The sequence below is a fragment of the Phymastichus coffea genome, unplaced genomic scaffold (assembly GCF_024137745.1).
Source record: "Phymastichus coffea isolate CEN01 unplaced genomic scaffold, Cenicafe_Pcof_1.1 PCOF00226, whole genome shotgun sequence".
NCBI lineage: Eukaryota > Metazoa > Arthropoda > Insecta > Hymenoptera > Eulophidae > Phymastichus > Phymastichus coffea.
Window position 1 is genome coordinate 42,805 of NW_026707037.1, and position 23,184 is coordinate 65,988.

Genomic DNA, 23,184 nt, shown 5'->3' on the forward strand with positions numbered 1-23,184 from the left:
CGCTTCGCGAGGGACTCGCTTCTCTGCTGCCACAGGCGAAACTTCCGTTAATTACTCCGATAGTACCAGTGTCAAGTTCGCGCGCGGCAGAGAGAACAATGCCGCTGCGGAAACATAACGAGCTATTTCGTTGAGTGATCGTCGGGCGATTTTCCTCGCTGTCGTTCTCCCGGGCCCTGTTAACGACACCTCGAGCAACGCTCCTCAATATTTGTCTTTCGCCTTCGAAATGACGTTTGCCGCGAGTCCCGCCAACGTCGAAGCCTCCCAAATCCCAACGTATATATCAACGGAACTATGTCTTCTCTTTTTGCCGATACTCGCACTTTTCCAACTGTAGCAGAGAGGAAAAAATCTTCAAGTGCAACGCTCGATCACGAGGCGTCAGCGCGTCCCGCCACTTGAATCCGTCGTCCCGGCAGCGCCGCGGTGTAGACGGGATCGCGTAAATTTATAACGCGAAAGAGAGGGACGCAGTTTTCGCAAGCGACACGCGCGAAAGAGCGACTGCGCCAACAACGACGACCAACTTTTTTAACGCGGCTTTTCATTGTTAAACGGCTTGCTCGTTCGCGCTTGGTGGTCAACGCTTTGTCTCCGCTCTCCAGGACCAATTTTTTTCCAACGTGAGTTCGGCTTGTTCGCCGCGTACGAAGAGAATGGAAGAGAGTGGTAGAGGGGGGGGGGGGGGGGGGGGGTTTGTTTTCCCATTTGCATCGGCCTTACAAAACAGAACGTAGAGGCGAGTAGAGCCGATACATTCTATAATTAAATGTCGTTCCGACGATAAAATCGACACGGGCAATTACACACCATTACGAGTAACGACTGCGGCCGCGGCAGAAGGGAACGCAGAGTGAGATTTCTGTCAATGGGTCAATCGAAGAGAATGGAAAATGCTTGGTATTCGCGCGCGTTCACCCGCTCGCCGTCACAGTGCGCTCGTCCCGTTAGACATAGCCAAAGGTGCAAGGAAAAAGCGCTCGCGCGTTCGCCATTATCAACGAGGAATATAACGGCACGACTTTCCTCGGTGCGCGTCTGTGTTTATCTTGCGCCCTTGATATAAATGCACCCTCCGTCGTCTCGACTTCCCCTTCCCTTTTAGACGCGCGCGCGCCACTCGAGAGACAAATACAAGGCGCGGTATTGTCTCCGAAAGAGAGAGACGCGATATTACGGCGTCCTGTTTTCTTTTTTTCTTTTCTTTTCGGCTGCGAATTGCTTAGGCTGTAAGACCGAGTGAGTCTATTGCGAATCTCTGCTGTTGGTATTATAGAGTTTACGGGAAAGAGAAGATTGTAGAACTATGTATATCTTTGAGGGACGATAAATTGCCTTCTTTATGCGAGATCTTACACTTTTGCACATTAGATTTATAATACCACATTAGTTTAGATTAGATAGATTACAGATTGGTTTTATTATAACCGTATTATTTTTTTTATAAGATCATTTATGAAATCATAATGCGACCGACCATAATTTGACACTTTCATTTTATAGTATCGTTATTCAATTAAAATTTCACGGGCGGACATGTCATACTCCTTGAAACTCCACACTGACTCAATCCCCCTTGCTGCCGTAAAATAGTTTAACTGTAAAATAAAAAGAGAAGCTCTCACGTTACGGAAATTGTTTTCTAGCCCGGGCGAGAAATTGGGAACGTGGAAAAGGTCGTCATGCATACGTAGGATTAAAAGATGCCTCGAATACCTGCGGTTCGCAACTTTTTTCCCCTCCCGTCGCTGTCGTCCTACGAAAATCTCAATCCCCGATTTTTTTTTCTCTCTTTGAATCTTTGAAAACTTTGCCGTACGAGCGCGCAAAAGAATGTGTTTACCTTCGGAGGGATACTTTATAGCTTGCTTGTTTCTTTTTTTCGTCAGGTTCGCCCGCGCAAACTCGACCCTTCGCTTTATTTTCGGCGAACATTTTTCTCAGCGGACGAACACGTGCTGAGCGGGAAAGGGGGACCACCTTAGCTTGCTCCTTTTAGCGCATTTCTTTCCTGGCGACGAAAGAGACTGACCCCTTCTCCTTTCTACGTGATACCTCGGGAAAAATGCGACGACTTAGCCGACGACTACTCCAGCTACTACTACTACTACCTACACCAGCAGATATGTTTAGTCTTTTATTTTTATTTTAGTGACGTCAGACGCGCTTCACGAGCTTTATTATTTCCTTCTCGATTCCTTGTTATATCGATTAACATATTTCACAAAAATAATGGACTTTTTATTTTTTTTACAAAACACATATCACAGTGGAAGAATGTGTATCAGCGAAATAGTAACATGTTTCCAAATTCATGATTTATCATATTGAAATCTGCAGTAAATAGCCTTTTAATTCAATTATACGGGTCGAATTACTAAACGTTTATTCTACTCTTTAAATAAAGATCGCAACATTACAACATTTACTTAAATTTTATACATTCAAGAACCGGATTATCGATGATAATTAGATAAATGTCAAAGCATAAGCTCTTGTTTTTTTACGAAATGATTTACTCGCTGCTAGTTTTATAAAATGAGTGTAAAAGCAATGGCACTATAGTCTACTTTTTTTATTTTCATTATCTTCAAAATTATCCATATCAATTATGATAAATTGAAATTTTTATTACTAAAATCTCAAGTCGAAACAGCATTTACACGTATGCATATTTGCATCTCAACCAATCAGATAAAAAATAAAATGCATCAACATATCGTTCGTGACTTGTCAAATTAATCGCTGAGCTGCACCATCCTAATGCGGAAATAGAGGAAAGAGAGTTTTTCTTTCGAAGAAACATGTGCACGATACAAGGTACATTCTCATTGGTTAATAGTGGATGAAGCTTATACGGTCGGTAAAACTAGCAGGAGTATTTTCGAGTGCCTCCAGGTGGGAAAAAACCATTCAACGGAAGTAACGCAGCTCGTAGACAAGCGGTTCTCTTGCTCTCGCTGTACGCATCTATTTTACTGCACACGCCTATACTTGTAAATCGCGCGCTTGCAAATCAGCTCTCGCGTTTACAGTTATAATGCACTCTTTGTGTTTCTTTTTCCAGAGATTGATCGAGCGATTGACATTTGCATTAGAGGCGGTATTGCGAGTAGCTCATAGAAATCGACACGTCGTGAATGTTGCAATAGACTGCGCGGCCGGAAGCAAATAAAGTTCAAATGCGCGCGGTTCCGAATTGGTTTTTACGATCGATACAGGCTGTTGCCACGTAAGTAACATGTTTGCTTGCAGAACTGAGAAACGCAGCAAGGAGCTATAACTTTTATTGAAGATATGAAAAAAAAAAAATATCATGAAACCTTTACCACCGCGAGCGCCACTTAAACTCGCGCGCGCCCTCGTACGCCAAATTCGCAAAAATTCAAGCAAAGTGCGTCGTCGTCTCTTTACTGCAGGCGCGTCGATGAAAATATCGCCTTAAAGGCCTGTTTCCCTATACAACGTAAGTATAGCAAGATTTACGAGTCGTAACAGCTTTACCGAGTATTTTTTTCCTCAGACGTAAATTTTACGAGTTTTGCGAGCTTAGGTTTGTTTGCATGGTCAAGCGGAATTGGTTGAATAGTAATTACAACAAATCACTGGATCAATCGTTCGACCGAAATAATTGGCAAGTTGATTGCAGAATGTGAAGAGTGGATAATTTCTTTAAATTTGTGGATTTATGTTGAAAGTATTGTTCGAGTATTGTGTTATTATTATAAATATATTTTTCTCTTATAACAAAGAGAATCTGATAACACTATATCAGCTTAGTTGTGATGTTATTGACTGAAAGATAGTTACATTAAATTTCAGTAGGGTTACTTTTTTTATAAAGCATAAAACATCTACTGAAGTCTCTTATTTATATCGTAAAGAATATGGTCGCACGATATGACTATAGACAACTATTTATCTTCTTCTACATTATTTATCGTATTTTATTGAAAGTTGAATGATTAAAACTTCATTAACAGTATTTGCGAATCGGAAGTCAACGTGATTGTGTATTTACTTACCAATGGTCAACATCGTTGAGTATAGTGCATTTAAAATTATGGCAATACTTAATGCAAAATGTATTCTAGAATTTTCAATTTCACCAATAAAAGTTTTGAATTATTGATGCATTAAACTGCAAATTAAAAGAAATGAAAGAGATAAGCGCTCGAGAAGCCCTGAGCGTCACTAGTTCTTCACATATACATAAATCATTTTTGTTATTAAAACTAACAACCGGATAGTCTCATAAAAGTTATATAAATATTTTTAGATAATTTACTTTTCAAATCGATATTGCTTCTAAAAACTCAATATATTAATGAAAATTTGTTTTATCACCAGGGACTATTTATTTAAATTGAATATGACTAGGTGAGAAACGATTAACTACAAAACAAACATCCGCTGCGTTGCAATAGTTACAATCAGCAATCTCCAGTATGCCGCCGGTAGCAATTGTCCAAAACAATCCTAAAATTCAATTTGCATTCAAACTCTCTGCAGTCATCAATTATTCAATGAAATCGGGCGCCGTCCAGTCATAATCCGAAACCTTCAAAACAATCCCGACGCGCTTTTCAATCTCCCTCTAGTCGAACTGTTGGCCGTCGAAAGTTGTCTAACGAAGCTCGCGTTTGAACTCTAGGGTTATCCCGTAGAAATTGCATTTCTGGCCTTTCCATCAAATTTGAAGATAGCTGAAGATCTTGATTTGACCCTCACAGCCGTGATGAAGTTGCCACATCTGAGCGGAATGAGAGTTTGCGCGATTCCGAGTGATTGTAACAGGACATAAAGAGACGCGGGTTATCTTAATTAGAAAGTTTGATCACCAACAAAGTTAAAATGACATCCGACTTGGCTTTTAATCATGTATTTTCATAATGGCTCGTCTGAACGTAAAACGATTCAGCAGATAATTTTAGGTCGGAATACCAGTATATTGTTTAAAGGAAAATTATGTAGTCGAAAGATAGACAGCTTCAACTTTCCCGTCCTCTCCTTGCGAGATTTTATAGCCGAGCAATCGTGTTCGTGTGTATGCAAAGAATGGCAACTTTAAGTGCATCCGAAGCGAATTCCAATGTGCATTTTAAATAATTGGTGAAAGTTTAGAAGCTTGGCTGTTGCTATATAATGAAATATTCGAAGGAAAAACGCGACCCAACAGCGTTTACAATTAAATTAATTACGTTCAGGCTAATTCTTCACTATGGTTTCTTTCTCTTTTGCTGAATATTTTAATAGCGGAAACATGTTAATGTTGCTGTTGCTATTGTTTTTTTACGTATAGCGATCTTTGAAAATCGCGCTTACTCGAACAATGAAGTTACATACAATTAATATATACACGTACATGAATTGAAATGAATCAACATATTACATATCAATTATATTTATCGAAATTCAATAATTTGAGATTTAGTAAATTTTTTAGGATTCGTTCATTCACAATAAACTTGACAATATAATAATCAAAAGAGGGGAAGTGTGTGATTAAAAAAAACTTCTAGTCTCTGAATTTAAACAGCAACGTTTCGTCGCCAATTTCGTTGACCTCATAAAACTTTATTAAATCACGAAACAAAAAATCAAACAACATTAATCAAAAATTCCAAAGATATTAGATTATAAAAATAAATATAGCGCAAAATTTTTGAAATGGTACATATTGGCTTAGCTCATAACAGTTTAAATAGGAAAGATGACGTTCAATTTCTCAGTCATCTTTATTGACCTTTATTGAGTTATTTAAAGAGGGATTACATTTAAACGACTAACTCAGATTTATATTCGAAACTATATAACAGTCGACACTAGGTAAAATTTCTCAATTACAGTTTGAATGGTAATGAGAATCATTCTCTAACCTACACATATATTAATCCTCAAGCGATTAGATAAACAAAAGTGTAATTTTTTATTAATGTTATCGTTCCGTCTTTTGTTTCTTGATTTAATAAAGTGTGATGAAGTTAGCGAAAAGCGAAATTCCTGACGAAACTTTGTTGCCTAAATTCAGTAACTAAAAGTTTATTTTATTCATACATTTCTCTCTCGTTTGATCGTCAAGTTTATTGAAAAAATGGAGGGAAACATTACATACAGTGAATTACTTCGTACATGTAAAGTCAATTTTTTGTATATAGGAAATATGGAATTTCTTGAAAATCTTAAAACTTTACATTACATGTATACCTGTAACAACATTTCATAGCTGTAATTTCAAATAAAACGACAGGACATCTACGAATTAATAGGTGTCATTTAAAATTAAAAATGCAACTACTTCCGTGATTTTATTTTCTTTATCGTCTCAATATGCTACTTTACCAATATTTTCCACGCACTCCAAGAACTCGTCCAAGACTCCATTCGAGAACATCAACTGAAAATTAAGTTCTTGTCGACCGAACTGAATTCGACATACAAAAGAAAAAAAGAAAAAAATGTATTGGAAAATAAACATGCAATTGACATTGCAAAGAACTCGTACTTTGATAAAATACTCTCGAACTTCGACACTTCAAAAAAGCTCATCAGACTTTCAAAACACTTTGCTGGTCTTGAGTATCCACAAACTTCCAGCAGGAGCAAGTATATCCAGCCTGTTTCACCGCATTACGCCAGAAAAGCCAAATCGTGCAGCGGTAGAAACGCCGCAGTGCAGTTTTGGGAGAGAGACCCGCGTCGAACGTCGCCACTAACCGTCATAACACAAACGCGCGCCGTAAGCAACCTCGCTCACGCATGACCTGAGTTCACCTTTGCCAAAGTAACCGCGAAAACGCGAAAAGCCACCTTTTTTTACCTCTCTCCACTTGGCGAGAGTCGAGTTCCCGCTCAAAGAAGGATTATTATCAAAATGTTACGAAACGACGGCATATCAAGTTGAAAACTGTTTGCGTGAGAAAATACTTTCGTAAACATCCCACTCTTAAATCCAATTGATGAAATTGAAGTGACGCGCTAATTAAACGTTCTGCTTTGTTTTTATGGTGATAGGTGAAACTTTAGAAAGTCACTGCAGTGAAAATTGTTAAGCTGCAATGTAAAATTTTTACAAACTTCCATTCAACTACATTAGTTTTGTCGTTACTAAAAAGGCAACTCTTCGGTTCGTAAAATTTAACGCGCTATGCATAATTCCATAACGAGTAGAAAAGGAAAAATATTTGCCTAACGAAATCACATCAAAAGAAAGTTTTAACAACTCGATCGGCACGAAACAAAGGAGCGAGCGAGCGAGCGAGCAAAAAAAATTGCGAGAAATCAATTTAATTTGTCGGGCTGGCGCTTCCTCGTCCCAAATAAACTACAAAGCGAGAGACTGGGCAAAGGAATGCCGTCGCCGAAAACGAGCCTCCCCTCGAGAATGAGAGAGAGGCCTCATTTCCGCGCGTGGACGTTCTCCGTGGTGACGTTGTACTCAAAGTTGTGTACGCATAGACTGAGAGTTACCGAAGTGAATGTTCCGGCCAAAATAACCTTGTGACATACGAAGTGCAGGCATTTGTCAAAAAATTTCTTAAATCATTCATTTCATATGCTATGGCTATACAAAACACGTTGCTTCGCTATTGCAAAGCTTGAATCGCAAGGTGATTGAAGCACCCCTGAAGGTGCTCTGCAAGCTCGAGTAGAAAATCTCACACGATCAATCACATAGAAAACCTATTCCAACGATCACATCTCGCCAATCCTTTCAACGGCAACTTCACCTTGCCAAGTACAGTATAATGAAATTCACGAGAATCTCAAATGCCATGAGAAGTAGCCACTTGCGTCGATGCTTGTGCAAATTCGAGTCGAACGACAGGTCGCATCAGCTTTGCATGCCGAATGTCGAGGAAAGGGACGACAACGAAAAAAATTGGAAATTCACGAGACCCCGTGTACACACTTTAATCCGCGCCGGAAGTTTCTCTCGGACTGCTTTTAAGGATGTATGGCTTGGCTACAGTACAGTCTTGACACGAAAGTTTTCTTCCCTTTTCCGGCTGAGCGTGACTTGAAACGAACATCGAAGTCCGACACATGCGTTCTCGGTGCTGTGAATTTTCAAGTGTAATGAACGCATATACGATCGTTACTGTTTATAAAAAGGAAGAAAAAAAAATACAAGGAAACATGTCAACCGTAGTCGCATTGTTAGGAATTCGCTTTGAAAAGCCCCGCGAGGAGGGAGGGGAGCTTTTTCTGAATCAGACTGTAAAGGCCACTGCAAGTCGAAAAAATTCGGAAGGAACGTGGGGTGAATCCACTAAGAGATGCTCCAGCACTAGCCGTACTTCCTTCTTTTTTTTGCCAGGACCTTCTTCTCCTTTCTCCGGGATTTCGTAACGACTCACTTTATGTTCTTCCTGTTCTTCCTGTTCCACCAGCCGCTCGTTCCTTTTCTTTTTTTTTCTACCCGCTCGTGCCCCGACGAAAAGTATATCTTCTATTCTTCAGAGGATAATTACTTTTCCAACCATTCGCGGAACGCTCGCGCAGTTTCATTCCAGATCAGAGAAGATATGAAACGACGAGTGTAAGATTGTTCAACGATTCCGTCGGAATCGATTCTCATGAAAATCGCGGGCAAAAGTAATCTGCGTAGTTTAAAAGTGAATCAAGCAACTCGAAATCTTAGTCGGGTCGAAGAATAAAAAAAAAAAGAAGGGAAAGCGTTCTTTACACTGCTCGGTAAATCATCACAATGAACGGGGGGCAAGTAAGAAGAGCGAGCAACGGGCGCGTGCTTTAAGAGAAGTTCGCGGGCGCCAGCCAAACTTCGAAATGGTCTTTTTTTTGCACGATTCTGTTACTATACGATGTCGGTCGATAGCCTAGCTTCGCGCGGCTTTTCCTACCTAGTACTTGCCGCTATGTTTTGTATAATAAATGTACATCTGGAGGCTATCCCTCGATTAATAAACACATATTTTACTTCTCAACGTTTCACTGATTTAATTCCGCAGCTTCGTCAGAGGCAAACTTAATAATCAAATAATCCATATCTATAGTAATAAAGTGTCTGTTGACAGACTCGCAGATTCTGATTATTACATAAATGCATAAACAAACCTACAACCTGTTGAATAACAAAAATATTATTACTTATAAAGCATAATGGGTCGCATATAGTGCAACTTTTCCACTTTGGATAAATAAAGTTTACAATATTTTATTTGTTACTGGCTTGTCATTACTCATTACAAAAAAAAAGTGCGGATGATTTTATTTCACTTGCAATAGACACAACGTATCAACACAGCTTGGCAACCCCCTGGATTGAAAGCCGATCTGCCATTTTCCGTCCCTACGTATGCCCAGGCGAATCTCCGGCGAGCACGCGACCCTCGAAAACTATGGTAACGCTATGAAGCCACAGCGCAACGGCAATTACTCGAGAGCAAGATCGTTCGGCATCATGTAAATTAGGTGCAGTAGCAAGGGCTATCGCGTCGGCGTCCTTTCCCCCTTTCCTCTCGCCGAGAACTTGGCAAGGATCGACTTTCTCAATTGTGTTAACAAGACAGACTAGCATCCACAGAGAGAGAGAGAGAGAGAGAGAGAGAGAGAGAGAGAGAGAGAGAGAGAGAGAGAGAGGAGGGGGCACTCGCTTGACTGTATCGTGAAAATGACGAAGTTACTCCCCGAGCAACATGAAAAGAGGCTCCCCTAGGAATTTAATTTTCGTGCGAGATCGCTGACACGCGATAAGGGCGGCCCACTTTTTTCCTTTATCGAAGGCTATGCGCGCTTCAGTGCCAATAAATGCAAACTTTTATTGGCTATCATATATATACATACTACACTTTAGAGCGAGGACTGATGTGCTACACTGGCGCCTGGGTAAAGTTATATGCCTTCACTAAGGGTATATGACTTTTTAATTTATGCTGCGAACTTCGGCTTCTCAGGAGCACAATTTTTTTTAATTTAATTGCCGAGTTGAACTTGGAAGTTACGCGCTTGCGGAAGTCTCATTTGCACGGGAAATTCAATTTTCATTGGAAAAATTGAATTTTTTCGCGTCGTGTCAGCGATCGCCCGATAGAAAAAAGAAGAATCGAGCGATAAAACTTACCGCCATATCCTCGCTTCTATAGGCAGTGAGTGTTTGCTCGTCCTGGAGGAGTACACAGTAGCAAGGTTCCCAGCAGGCATCGTCGCTTGGGTCGCCAACGCAGCAGTCTGCCTCTGCAATGAAAAAGAAATATATATATATATATATATATATATACATTTGAGAGACCAGTTATCGCACCTTTCCTCTGTAGCGTTTAATGGGTGCTCGTAAAGCGCAGGTGTGTCTCTATAAGGTCGTAAAAAATAAAATCATACGCGATTGTGTGACACATTGTTATTGCGCAATTCGACTTCAGATTTTTGTTTTAATCATTGTTTGAACGTTGAAGCATATTTAAGCTCTTTTTCAAATTCACATTCACGTACGACCTGAACTACTACGGGTCCAAAAATGATTAAGCCACCTGGTATTTGTTGATGTATAGATAAAAAAATCACTTCATGACGAGCCTTGAAAATGTCAAAGAGTATGGATCTAATGATAGAATAAGCTTTATTACGGTTAATCAGAATAATTAGAAAGAAATCTCAGATACAAGTTGAATAGTTTACCTAGTTAGATAATTTTCCGAGAGTGATGATTTTAAGCAGATGTTTTCTACGCAATCCAACTATAAGTATTAACAATAATACCGAGAGCATCGCTAAAAAGAAAGCGAGATTTCTCTCAGCGCATAGACAATAACCAGAGCATCGTAGCTGGAATGCATAAAATCCAACTGACAATTGGCAGTAATACCGCTTGCAATGGTACTAGCAACGGCAAATTAACGGCTGACGGCTACTAGCGGCATGCTAAAGAGCCTCTTACTTCTTTCTCTCCTCTACCTTGGCCACTTTTCCGTGGCTGCATTAACCCGATTTCGCTAACGCACTTAACGCGATTATTCGCAGCAAAACGTGACGCAACTCAGCGCCGGCAGCGGCGTCGCGACGTCATATACCTCCGTCGTCCTCAACCATTAGCTAATTACAAAAAGAGAAAATATGCGTCGACTCCGCGGCGTACGACTGCGAGAGTTTTTTGGCGACGCCCTAAAGCTCTTTTTAATTGGCCATGCGTCTGGTTAAGGATATCTGTAACGGACGAGGTTGGCTAACTGGTTTCGACTTTCACTGATCGACTTTTGATCGTTGAATTGGAAGGACACACGCGACAACGATTAAAATCTCTTTACGCGCGTGCTTGGATTCAATTAATTTGCTGGTTTGATTTTGCTTTAGGGGGATTGCACTCACAAATTGTATCGATGAAACAGCGACCGCTGCCGATTCATTATGCGTTTATTTTGCATTTTGATATTCAATCAAAGCTGATGTTATAATTAACGGCCATCGCGAACGCCAGAAGCTTTATCCGATATAAATGATATCGGAACGTAGCACGAATTAGCCAATATATAGCACAATGATATATCAGCGTAAATGATAGCCGGAAAAATTATCTCGAAGCAGATAAAAATCCGGATAAAAAACATAAGTCCGTCATCCACGTGCAATTAAAAAAAAAAAGCAGATCCCCGTCGGCTATCGTCGTTGCAAAATGGCTGTAGAAAAAGAAAATAGCAGTTATCGTCAAACAGCAACGGCAATCGATCGTTTAAGCAGTCCAGTCGAGCGTAGGAATCTCCCTAGCGATTTGTCGCGCCGCGCTGTGCCCGCGGCGTCAGGCGCCCAGGCGCATTGTCGGTCGCATTAACGCGTGTGGGAGAAAGATGCGCGCGCGAATCGAATGCCCTTTTGCGAAATGCGTGGCCGCTGCAATGGCGAAAGTGAAGGTGGCGCCAGCCAGCGGAAAGCGCGCACGCACGTGAGCTGGATTACCAATTATAAAAAAAGGACTGTTTTTAGGTCGATGTCGTTTATCCAAAGGAGGATCGAGGTTGGGCGTGTGTATTATTAGGTGTTTCGTTTCTGCTATTCTTTTCTTTCTTTCTTTCTGTCTCTTTTAGTGGACTTCGATTATCAGTGTTTTAATGCTTGAGGTTCTTTTCCAACGTACCGAATCTCGTTATTTACGTAATCAAACTTACAATATTTGAGATTTTTTTACAAGTAACTGTTTCGAATGTTTCGGATCAATAAGTTGGAGTGAACTACGTTAGTATTGCAGAATAGCAACATTATCGAAACAATGCCATTCAAAGTGTTGATAATATCTAAAATCGTGCGATGCAAAACTTTCATACAGATACGTGATAATTTATTTTTGTACAGACAAAAGCGTACACATCGTAAATCAATATTTTAGATATTCATTGAATTTACGTAATGCATAAGCTTCACTTGTAACAAATACCGTATTGCAATTCACTATCTGTTGTTGAGAAGCATTCATTCGATGCTGACTCAACTAGCGATAACATCCTGTAAAACAATACTATAATTTAGAATTGGTAAAGACGTGCAGAATTTCCAACGAAACAATATAATTTGATGAAAATACCGACGTGGAACAAACGGAAGTTATTATAAAGAGCGAAATGATCCAGCAAATAAAAATTCCGTATAGAGTAGCAATATTAAGCAAGGGGAGGTCATGACCCCGCCAAAAGAAGACTTTATTAAGTCTAAGAAAAGATGCATTGAAAACGGCTGCTCCATTTCACTGCTGAAGACGAAGAAAAAGTCTTATTACAAAAAGTCATACAAACGCAGTGAGCGTTCCATTCCAGAACGGAAAATGAATAAATCTTTCTCTCTCCCTCTCTCTCTCGTTCTCTCTTTCATTTCTCCGGAATATCGACTCTCATCCTCAGAATCATAAGCTTCTCTTTCCCACGCGGCGTTCGCGAACAATGACGGATCGGTTCTTCATCGCCGGCCGTAAGATTATAAACGCGATAGGTAATTCACGCGTGGCGACGCGGAAATCGTAGGTGTAAAAGATTTTACGACGGCTGACCCGGTAAGAGGTGTTATGCAAAAAGGCCAAATGCTTCTCATTGGATTTCACTTGCAAAGCATATCCTGACACGCGTGCACGCTGAGGCGGAAACCAAACTTGCGCGCGTGCGACGTCATTCAAATTAAATGATAGCTACTTTTTAATGATATTAATGATACTACGAACGGCATTGAGAAAGCTGCCGCTGCTAGGTTGAGGATACTAGGCCGTCGTGACACCGATTCGCTAAACTTTGCCAAGTTTTCCTCTTGCTAAAGATTTGCACGGCCTCATCAAAGTGCTCATCAGTTATTCAGCGTTCTTTTGCTCAAATTTTAGTTCTAATTACGCGTTTTATGTCTAATAACATTATAGAGTGTGGGATTACAAGAAAGTCTCTGGATAATTATTCGAATGAATCCACTGACCAATGTCATAGATAATAGAAGATTAATAGAAATACACATGAAGAAGGTTTCATAATTTGTTTCAAGTAATAATTTAGTATTTTTATTATTATAGAATAATATGTGTAAAATTATCGCAACAATATGAAATTGAACCTTTGATATTGAATTTTGAAATTCATTTGTTTTCAAGTACTGAACCTACAAACTATTTACATCAATCGCATCTATACTGAACTCCTGCCAGGACAACGTACACTATCAAACCAATTATCGGCATTCCAATAATTCCAACCACAAGATAAAATTTAAAAGATGACCAAATCGAATTACACCTACACTAAAAAATATAGACAGGTCGCAAGCGAAAACGAGAGAGATGGAAAATTGGATTCCGAGATCGGTTAAGCGCAGACCTTTGCTTTTGTTTATAAGTCGCGAATATCGAGTATTGCGCTCAGACCATGGATAAAATGAAATTTGCCCGTGGAGAAAGAAAACACGGAAGCTGAGCAAGAGGGCAGGATCCGCGCACATTTCACCTTTTTCCCCGAGACTATTGCCGAGGTAAGAGCGATAAAGTTCGATTTGCTGTGCTTAGACCTTCGCCTTTATCTTTTTTGCTTTCTTTTTTTTTCTTTCTTTCGTTAGGACGATATTTTTTATAGCTGGTGATTTCTCTGGAGGATTTTTTTATCATCGGTGTTCCTTTATCATAATCAACTTTCTTGGATATTTGAGCTGACTTTCGTGATATTTAGACACTTTATATTTATAGATTACATAAATAAAGCGATTGAAGAAATCAATTAGAACCTAGAAAGAAAGAGCAACGCCAAATCGATCTACTTCTTATATAAGTATTCATGTATATATTTACAATTAGTCATAGTTGTAAGGGGAAGTTTTATACGAAGAAGAGTAATATAAAATGTAATTATGCGTTTGAACTTTTTTGACTTCTAATTTTATTTATCATCTGTTACATGACATTAAATAAGTAAATTGTTCAACTTGTACAATATTAGCGTTAATATACAGGCGAGCTTTCCAATGTAAGACTCAGCCTACGGTTAATTGGTTCAATCTTTGATTATTAATTTATATTATCAAGAAAAATAGATCAGTTGTTTAAATTTTTTTAGATGAGAATTGCAAATATTTTGTTGTAGAATACGAATTGCGAGTTGGTTGGGATGAGTTTGTAACCAATTTTTGTATGTATTGTACGTATTGTAAGTATATTATTATTTCTTTTCTCACTGTTGGCATTTCAAGGTCTTTTCTAATAATTTCATTAGGGATAAACCAGGATGCATCAACTAGCATCCGCAGAGTTTTGCTTGGGAATCTTTCTAAAATTTCTATATTTGAGTTTGACGTCATTCTCCAAAGTTGATTTCCATACGACCATACTGGTTTGAATATGGATTTGTACACAAACAGTTTATTTGCAAGATATGGTTGAGATTTTCTACCAGTCAACTAGTACATCTTTCTCAGTTTGAGATTTAGCGGTTATTCAGTTAATCATTTTCAGTTTGTTATTCATTTTGTTATCTTGATAATCCGTGCTGTCAACAGATTTAACATCGTATCCATTCTGTCCATAAGTTTTTCAATCTTTACCTTTAGCTTTTTTTCTCAATTGGAATCAGTTGGTTTCAATTCATGTCTGTTGGTAATTTCTGGTTCTAGTAGATTGTTGGAGTCGGTCCTTTGAGTACCAGCCGTAGCTTGTGCGTACGTAAAGTTAAGGTTAGTTTGTTGAGGATATACCTTTTCAATTCTATTATTATTGCTGAACCGAGGTTGTATCGTTTTCTGCCTTAATGCAGAGAATAATTTTTTCTGAAGCTATTTATGTGCTGGACAGCCTCTAAAACTGGCGGGATGATTTCTTTTGCAGTTCACACAAATTACTTTATTTGTTTTACCCTTCATTGGGCAATTTGTGGTGAAGTGATGGTCGGCACATCTTACACATGGCAATCTTGCTGCAGTAATTCTTAGTCTGCATAAATTTTTGACAAATTAAGCATTGTGGAATTTCTCTTCTCTTTCTTAATGGTTTAAATATTACTACTGAGCTTATTAACCTATTTACATCGAAAATTGTTTTATTGCTACTGCGAGATTCAAGCTCTACTGTAAAGAGTGGCGTAGTAGCCTTTGTAATTTTACTACGAATATTGGTGATATTCATAAGTTTGTATCCAATTTCCTCCAGTTCTTGCTTGAATTCAGTTATATCCGCCAAAGGGTGAATCCTTCTCAATACCACTTTGAATCCTTTATCTTGCTTGCGCTGATAAGTGTAAAATTAAGTTTTTCTATCCTTCAGTGCACTTACTATTGGCAAGTACTTTTCAGAATCACTAGATTGTTATCTGGTTGTCTGGCCTTATCATTCTGTAATACTTTCATAGTATAGCTTCTTAGCAATACTATCAAGTAAACTTTCTAGCGGTCCGATATTTTCCAAGTTTTCAACGTAGATCGGTGGAGACTTAAATGTCTATACTTTTGCCTCTTCATTATCTTCTTTTTCTATTTCTTCACTTAATGTTTGATAGTGGTTTGAAGTTGCTATTGGAGTAGCGCTTAGCCAATTATCCAGTGTATAGACTAGACTGTTTATTTGGTCTTATAACATTTTCTGTGCTGTCTTTTTCCTATAGCCTTTTCCCATTCCCTTGTTTCTAGTTATCCTTTTCTATTTGTTATATTGGCGAGTTTACCATTTTTATTTAGTTTCGATTTTAATAGCCGATTTAATATTTAATAAAGACTGCACTATTGTATTTACTAGTTATCCGTTACACTAAAACAGTAAATTATATTTAATCCAATTAAAACGGTAACTAATCTACTTGTTTACTCGTGAAAATTCACTTCCTTTAATCTATTAGTTTCTGAAACTGTAGCAGATGCAAATACGTCCACTCAGTGTGGAAGCTGACTAGGGAGCGCGGTCGAAAATAAAATAATAATAATAACTTATTCGACAAACAATGATGCATTCCTGTCATACCTAACAAATGAATCTGTGATTCAGATACACAGTGTAGTTAAACTTATCCTTATAAATGTTTATGATGAAATATATTTCTTCATGACTCAAGCGTTTTCGCGTTAGATCCATCTATTGGAATAAAATAAAAGATTTATACGAAAATATATAGTGTCTCTCATCATTTTCATTTACAACGAAACACAAGATTAGTTTGACTGAAGTTCGGAAAATAATGCTTAAGTTAGATCAGTAATGAAATGAGATCGTTCCAACAAAGGACTTTGTCAAATAAGCCTATTCCTGGAAGCGGTTGAACCGTTCCAGAAATATGCGCGAACGTACGTAAAATAAATCCAGGTCGAATCAGCACCTTCTCTTTTTTGAAGTCGGCTAAAAATATCTTTGAAATACATAGCGAATTTCATCACGCTAAACAATAAGAACAATCAAAACAATTTCGCATCCCAGACATGAATTTCATTTTCACGCTCGTCCATTCACCTGTCCCCTATACACACGCGCAACAACTCAACACGTTCCAGAAAAGTAATATCGCTCAGATAGCCGTGTAATGTCTCGCGGGACATCTTCTGTGATAAATCTTAATTCCAATCGTGAAGATTCCACGTATGGTAGCCTCGATCTCACAAGTGCCACGACAACGACAAAAAAAGCGGCATGAAACTCTGGCCAAGATGAGCCACGGATTAGAGTTTGGTAATTGGGTAAATATTGAACCCACGCGGTCCAACCGCTGTGCACATAGATTTCTTGTGGATTGTCGCGCGAGTGAGAGAGAAAGGGACTTTGCTGACTTTGTCAATTAACGAGAGTTGCTTTTGGTATTTTCGGGTTGATGTTTTTAAATGTTTGCTTGTTTGTTTGCCTATTGGTATTTAAATAAAAGGTTGGATATTATATTCAAGATGATTAATTTCTGAAGTTGATAGAGTTTCAATGTAAGAACATTAAAAATTTTTTAAAATCATAATTTCATAAGTTTTTTTTTAGAGATGTTAATTTATAGTCTCGTATTCACTTTTCACGTAAATTTCAAAATATAAATAATCAAATCGTGTGTGCAACATCGACAATATGTCACAAACTAGAAGTTTTATTTAAAAATTTTTGGAATACAAATTCTTCATCCCATCTATAATTGACAGTCGAATTCAAAAATGGAACCTTAATTGAGTCGATATGGTGAGAATTCAATATAGAGCATTCTGTGATTATCACGAATAATTTATAGATGTAGTACATAAAAAAGTATTATTTAATATTTAATATTGAGTATTTATAAGATATCTTTATAATGAAATACTTTTTGATTAAATTTTGAATGGTATATATTTATTCAATTATGCCTGACGTTTCGAGAATACGATTGATTCTCACTTTCAATGAACACTGAATTCCACAACGTTCTACATGACTTACATAATAGATTGATTTTCGCTCATCATTAAACTAAATGATCATTAAAAATATTAAAGACGATTCATGGCCGAGGTCATTACATTCTCATGTCTGTCCTTATATATATTTTCTCTTTCTTTCAATGTTAAAGACAAAGCTTAATCACGAGTGACATTTTCCCGAGCAACTGAAGAAAATTAATCCACAACGAAAAAGAGCAAACTATTGTCACCCGATGATACGTAAAGTATTATCTCAAAACCTGCAGCACGCGTAGAAAAGCTTTTAGCGCCTTTAAAGCTTTACAACAGCCACACAAAAAGCAGAAGCACGCGTAGATTAATGACTTTCATTGCGGTAAGTGCGAAAAGCTACAAGACGTCTGATATAAAAAAACAGAGTTACTCTTCGCACAGATGGCAAGATATAGGATTGCACATTTTTTAAGGAACTTTTAAGAAAGCACAGGAATGGACATTAGCGGATGTTAGACTATAGGTATTGCGATTGTAACGTTTGTGCATTTATATCTTTCACTCGGCAAAGTCCTCATTAGACTACTGGCGGGAAAGGGAGAGAGCGAGCGAGCGAGCGAGAGAGAGAGAGAGAGAGAGAGAGAGAGAGAGAGAGACAAAGACAGAGAGAGAGCTGTTCTGTGTCAGGCCGCACGAGAGCTGCTACTGCTGCTGCTGTTTCAGCTTCATTACCGTCGATCTTTATCGACTCTCTTTTCGCTAACCTTCGGTTAGCGCATATAGCTGCTACGTTCTCTCTATATACTCGTACATATGGAATGCTGACCCAAGTAGCAGATGAGTTTTTTCGTATTGGTAATTGTGAATTTCACGCTGCTGTATATATTCGATTGGAATCTTACGACGTCTTTTAATAATATATATTTTTTGTGACTAGTCTTAAAAATGTATTTTCAACTCACATCTTTGTTATTAACAGATAAAAATTTTCGATTGCGGTTTAATTAGAAATAGGTCATACTGAGCACGAGCTCAGACACCGTGTACACATACACACACAGTTGATGTTTATCATAGCCACATTCTGACACGGCACTTATGTCGTTTCTCATATTTTTCAAATTTTGATATCAGTTTTTTCTAACGGTAATTGATTTCAGATTAAAGAACAAAGACATACATTCTTTCATTCGGAAGTTTTCAATGCCAAAAGTTATTACTCAAGCATCGACAAAGAAAAAAAAAGAAACTCGCTCGCATTCGTCATAATCGACGCAATTAAAAACGAACATCGCAACTCCATTTCCGGCGCGCGCACCAAGCACTTAGCACGTGCGTCGTGTGACGAACGAGCGGTGGCGAAAGTGAAAAAACGAATTTGGCGCGAAAATGCGGCCGCGTCTCTCAGATTTGTCCTCGTTAAGGGGCAGTACGTGCATCGCAGGGGGCGCAACAAACGTGTTAATCTTGATAAAGAAAGATGAAAAATTGTGGTGCAAAACGACGGTAATACCCGCACCCTACCCCACAAATGGCTTTCTTTCAAGAGCCGACGATTTGCCGCTTCTGACGTAGTGTTATTGCGTCGGTCGTTTATTAATTAAGCGATACTCGAGAACGTGACTACGAGTCGCTATGAGAGGTGCGAGTTAAGAAAGAAAATAATTATTCGTTTGACATTTAAACAGCTGGATAGTATTTTTTTTCAGCCACGTAATCGCAGATGAGATGCAATGCCAATCCAACAAATCACTTGACTGGAAAATAACTTTTGTTACATTTATCATGAAGCTTATATTCGTTTACATGTAAAACATAATGAGTCGTTTCTCATATCCTTCATCCTATTATCGTTTCTAATATTAACGAGGTACTTTCGCTTATGATTCCAAATAAAAAACTCGTGTGCAAAAACAATTTGCCAACAAGACAAAAGTGCATGTCGATCTTCTAGCGATAATTTTTATTATTTTCCCATTAAAACAGTCCGTAATCGCGCAAAAAGCCGAGTCCTTGACAATTGTAAAAGCTCGGAGCTCTTGCAGTCCAGCGAAAACACCTATTGCGCTCACAATACTTTTGTTCCTTTTTTTTTCACTTTGCTTCGCCGAGAAGCCATTTGAAATCGAGAGGTATCCAGCGTAAATTACCGTAGCGAGAAAGCTTGATTGATTTGTTACCGGGCGGCGCGTGAACCGACTCCACTTTATACACGAGCGCCTCTTCCCTCTGCAAACGGCACTTTCGCTTTATCCGAGGCACATTCCACCGAAACTCACTGCTACTGCGTATTACTTTCTACGAATCCCAAGTTCTATATTGCCGAGAGAAATGACGCTCGAGAATTGCAAGACCGAGCGTGTAATTACTTATTGGGCCTTCTATTTGTCTTTCGGGGCCTGACCGATCGGGAAGCGAAAGAAAGAAAATACAATCGAGAAAGTAATGATTATTAACCTTTGATAGATTTTCTTCCTCTGGTGTGACTTTCAGCTGGCGATCGATCGAGTACACAACGGACACTGAAGTCGACCTCTGTCAAAATTATATCTCGTGAAACGCGTTGCAGGAACAAACCGCTGTTGCACAATCTGATTGCTCGTGCGAAATCAGATAAAAAGAAACAGAATAGAATTACAAAAGTGCCTGACAACTGTTTGTTCGAGGCTTGCCGATTTCCTAAAGGTAATGTTTGTTTTTCCCGGAGAAATTGACTCCATCATTTATATATTTTTGCCGACTTCGAACAGGAGAAGGTTCTGCATTCGACTTGAATTCTTTCTGTAACGTAGGTGGCGCGTATATCCGAAACGAGTCAATCGATTTCAGAGAGGCTCAACTTATTTGACAGAGTGTATTCCGGGAACGTCTCATTTAATTGTCAATTCAATTGAAGTATAACTGCGAGTAACTGCAAAAACATTTTGAGATGGGCTCTTGCTTTTCTTAATTAATCTTGTTCCAATTGCTCTTTTATCTTAACGCTGTTCTATTTTCCAAGGTGTACTGTAAAGTGTTGCGATACAGTCGTTTGCTTACCAAAGGTAAACGAATATCAGATTATCTTTCATTTGAAACGCCATACACCTGCAACACCGTTACGCGCCAACGAAAAATTGCGTATCTCTCAACCTTACATTGTCTGTCGAACATGCAGAGTGATTTACCGAGTGAGGGCTTATAATATCCAATACGTACCTCGGAACCTTTCACTGGCCCCATAAAACACACTCCGGGCAGAGATAACCAAATGGCAACGAACGAAAGGGAAAAAAGTGCAGCGCATAGACGTCGTGACACGCGCGACGTTTACTGGGTGAAACGAGCCGAACATGATTAGACTGGCGCGAGCGCGCAGTTACACTTTCAATCTTGCACTACGTAAGAAAGTTGTTTCATCTTGCGGCCGACATACATTAGAAGTGCGTTCCCGTCTGATAGTCACCATCCAGGGCATGGAAAAAAGGAAGGAGAAAATTAAACGGTAATTAATTCGATGAGAGTTGCAAATAGATAAAAACTTTGGCTAAATCCGGGTGTATCTTACTCTGTGGAGAGAGAGAGAGAGAGAGGGAGAGAGCGAGAGAGAGCGAAAAGCTTACTATGGATTGGATATAATCTCCGCAGCTCCCCGGATGGAGATTAGCAAGTCCAATTTAATGCTGCGTTAGCAACTGCATCCTGCATCTAATAATTTGGCATTAAGTTTGTAAGTTCGGATCGAGTTAGATCGGGTGATCTGCTTCCATCTATACCTATATAGATTTCCTTGATGTTTTTTTTCACGTGACCGATCTGATCGCCAACGCTCCATTAAGCCGCTAACTGAAAGCGACATCCGTCTAGCAGTGTGAGTATTGTGAAAAAAACACAAATTTAATTCACTTGGGAGCGTCAGCACGCCATACAAGAGGATCGTCAAGTTACAACTAGGATGAATTCCCTGACAAGCAAAAGAAAGATTCATCGGCTTGACGCTAGCAATTATCTTATAATCAGGAATACCTTAAAAATTTCCTTTCCGCGCAATCGCTACGGCCCTCGATGAAAAAGCCGCGAGCTTTCGTGACCTGCCACAGCATGGATTTGTGCACGCTCTCTGCTCTGACCGACGACAGCAGCATAGAATTACACGGTGACGGCTGTAATTAAATCGACACGTAAAAAAAAGGAAAAAAGGACAACTTGTCCCATATTTCGCTGTTCTTCTTGCAGCGCAGTCTTAACGCGGAGCACGATTCAAGAGGCGCGAATATGTCAGCTGCGGTGAGCGAAAAGGGGGATTGTGCGATGCATCGCTCGCAAAGAAAGTTGAAATTGGATAACGGAGTGCGCGCGGTTGAGTTTCGTGGTTCTGCGGACTGCTTAGAATATAGTTTTGATTGTTTAATAACTGGCTGCTGCTGCGCTCACAATAACTGAGAGAATCGCGCGACTGCTTGGACCATAGAAATACATGAGACGGCATGAGGACAGTAGAAGTAGAACAATCGGCATATAATTCGCTTTCAGACAGGAAGATGCACGTGGTGACAGAAACCTCAATTACTCGGTGTACACGCGGATGAATATTCGCGTCGCTGACAAACGAACTGCCGCAAAGAGCAAGATCCACGCGCGCACATTCACATCCCGAATAAAATTTAATCAGCAAACTTCCGAAGCAGGCACTTTGGCGCAAACGCAATTTTCGAAATAGGGCAGGCGCACAGCATCGTTGCCGCACAGAAGCAAAAGCAATCTCCATAGCAAGCCTGGCGATCTTAAAATTCACGCAAAACGCCCAATTACCAGCAATTCCCTCTCGTCTACAAGGAGAATTTATATGTGCGGCTCGCGCTTGAAATTTCCATCTAATTGGACGCTTACACGCGCGTATAAGTTTTCGATAGAATCGTCGACATAGGAATAACTTCCTTTCTTCTTTGTTGGCGCTCGCCGGGGCAGGAGCAAAAAGTGTCGCGTTCACGGTAATTGCACGATATATAGAAGAACTCCCCTCGCCGCCGTAGATTATATCTATTCGATCGGCGATCGTAGGTTACGACTCCTTAATTGCTGCGCGCGAGAGAGAGGAAGATCGCTCTGTGTTTTTTCAGTCCTCTTCAATGAGGAAAAAATCCCGAGGGTCGTCTTCTCTTTCCTCCGTTCGGCTGGACAATTGTTCTATTATGTTGCTATTTAATGGGGGAAGGGGTTATATTAGGAGCGCAAGGTTGACGATCTCCTAGGTATTTTCTTTCTTATATTGGCACCGAAGAGTTTGATTTTCGATTCGATTGAAAATTGTTCTCGGCGCATGCTTTGTCCTTTGAACGTTGCCCATTTGACGTAAGAGTAACTTCACTTCGTCTTCAGTGAGAGTATTTCGTTCATCCCTCGGTGAAAAGC

General features: G+C 39.4%; 1 protein-coding gene across 1 annotated transcript in view; it reads right to left on the bottom strand.

Annotated features, from left to right (window-relative positions):
- Positions 1–23,184, bottom strand: part of LOC131674299 (uncharacterized) — a 36,674-nt gene that overhangs the window by 5,753 nt on the left and 7,737 nt on the right. The window contains exon 3 of the mRNA XM_058952891.1: positions 10,088–10,200. Within this exon, the coding sequence (XP_058808874.1) occupies positions 10,088–10,200 (113 nt within the window). The remainder of the gene's footprint in view (positions 1–10,087; positions 10,201–23,184) is intronic.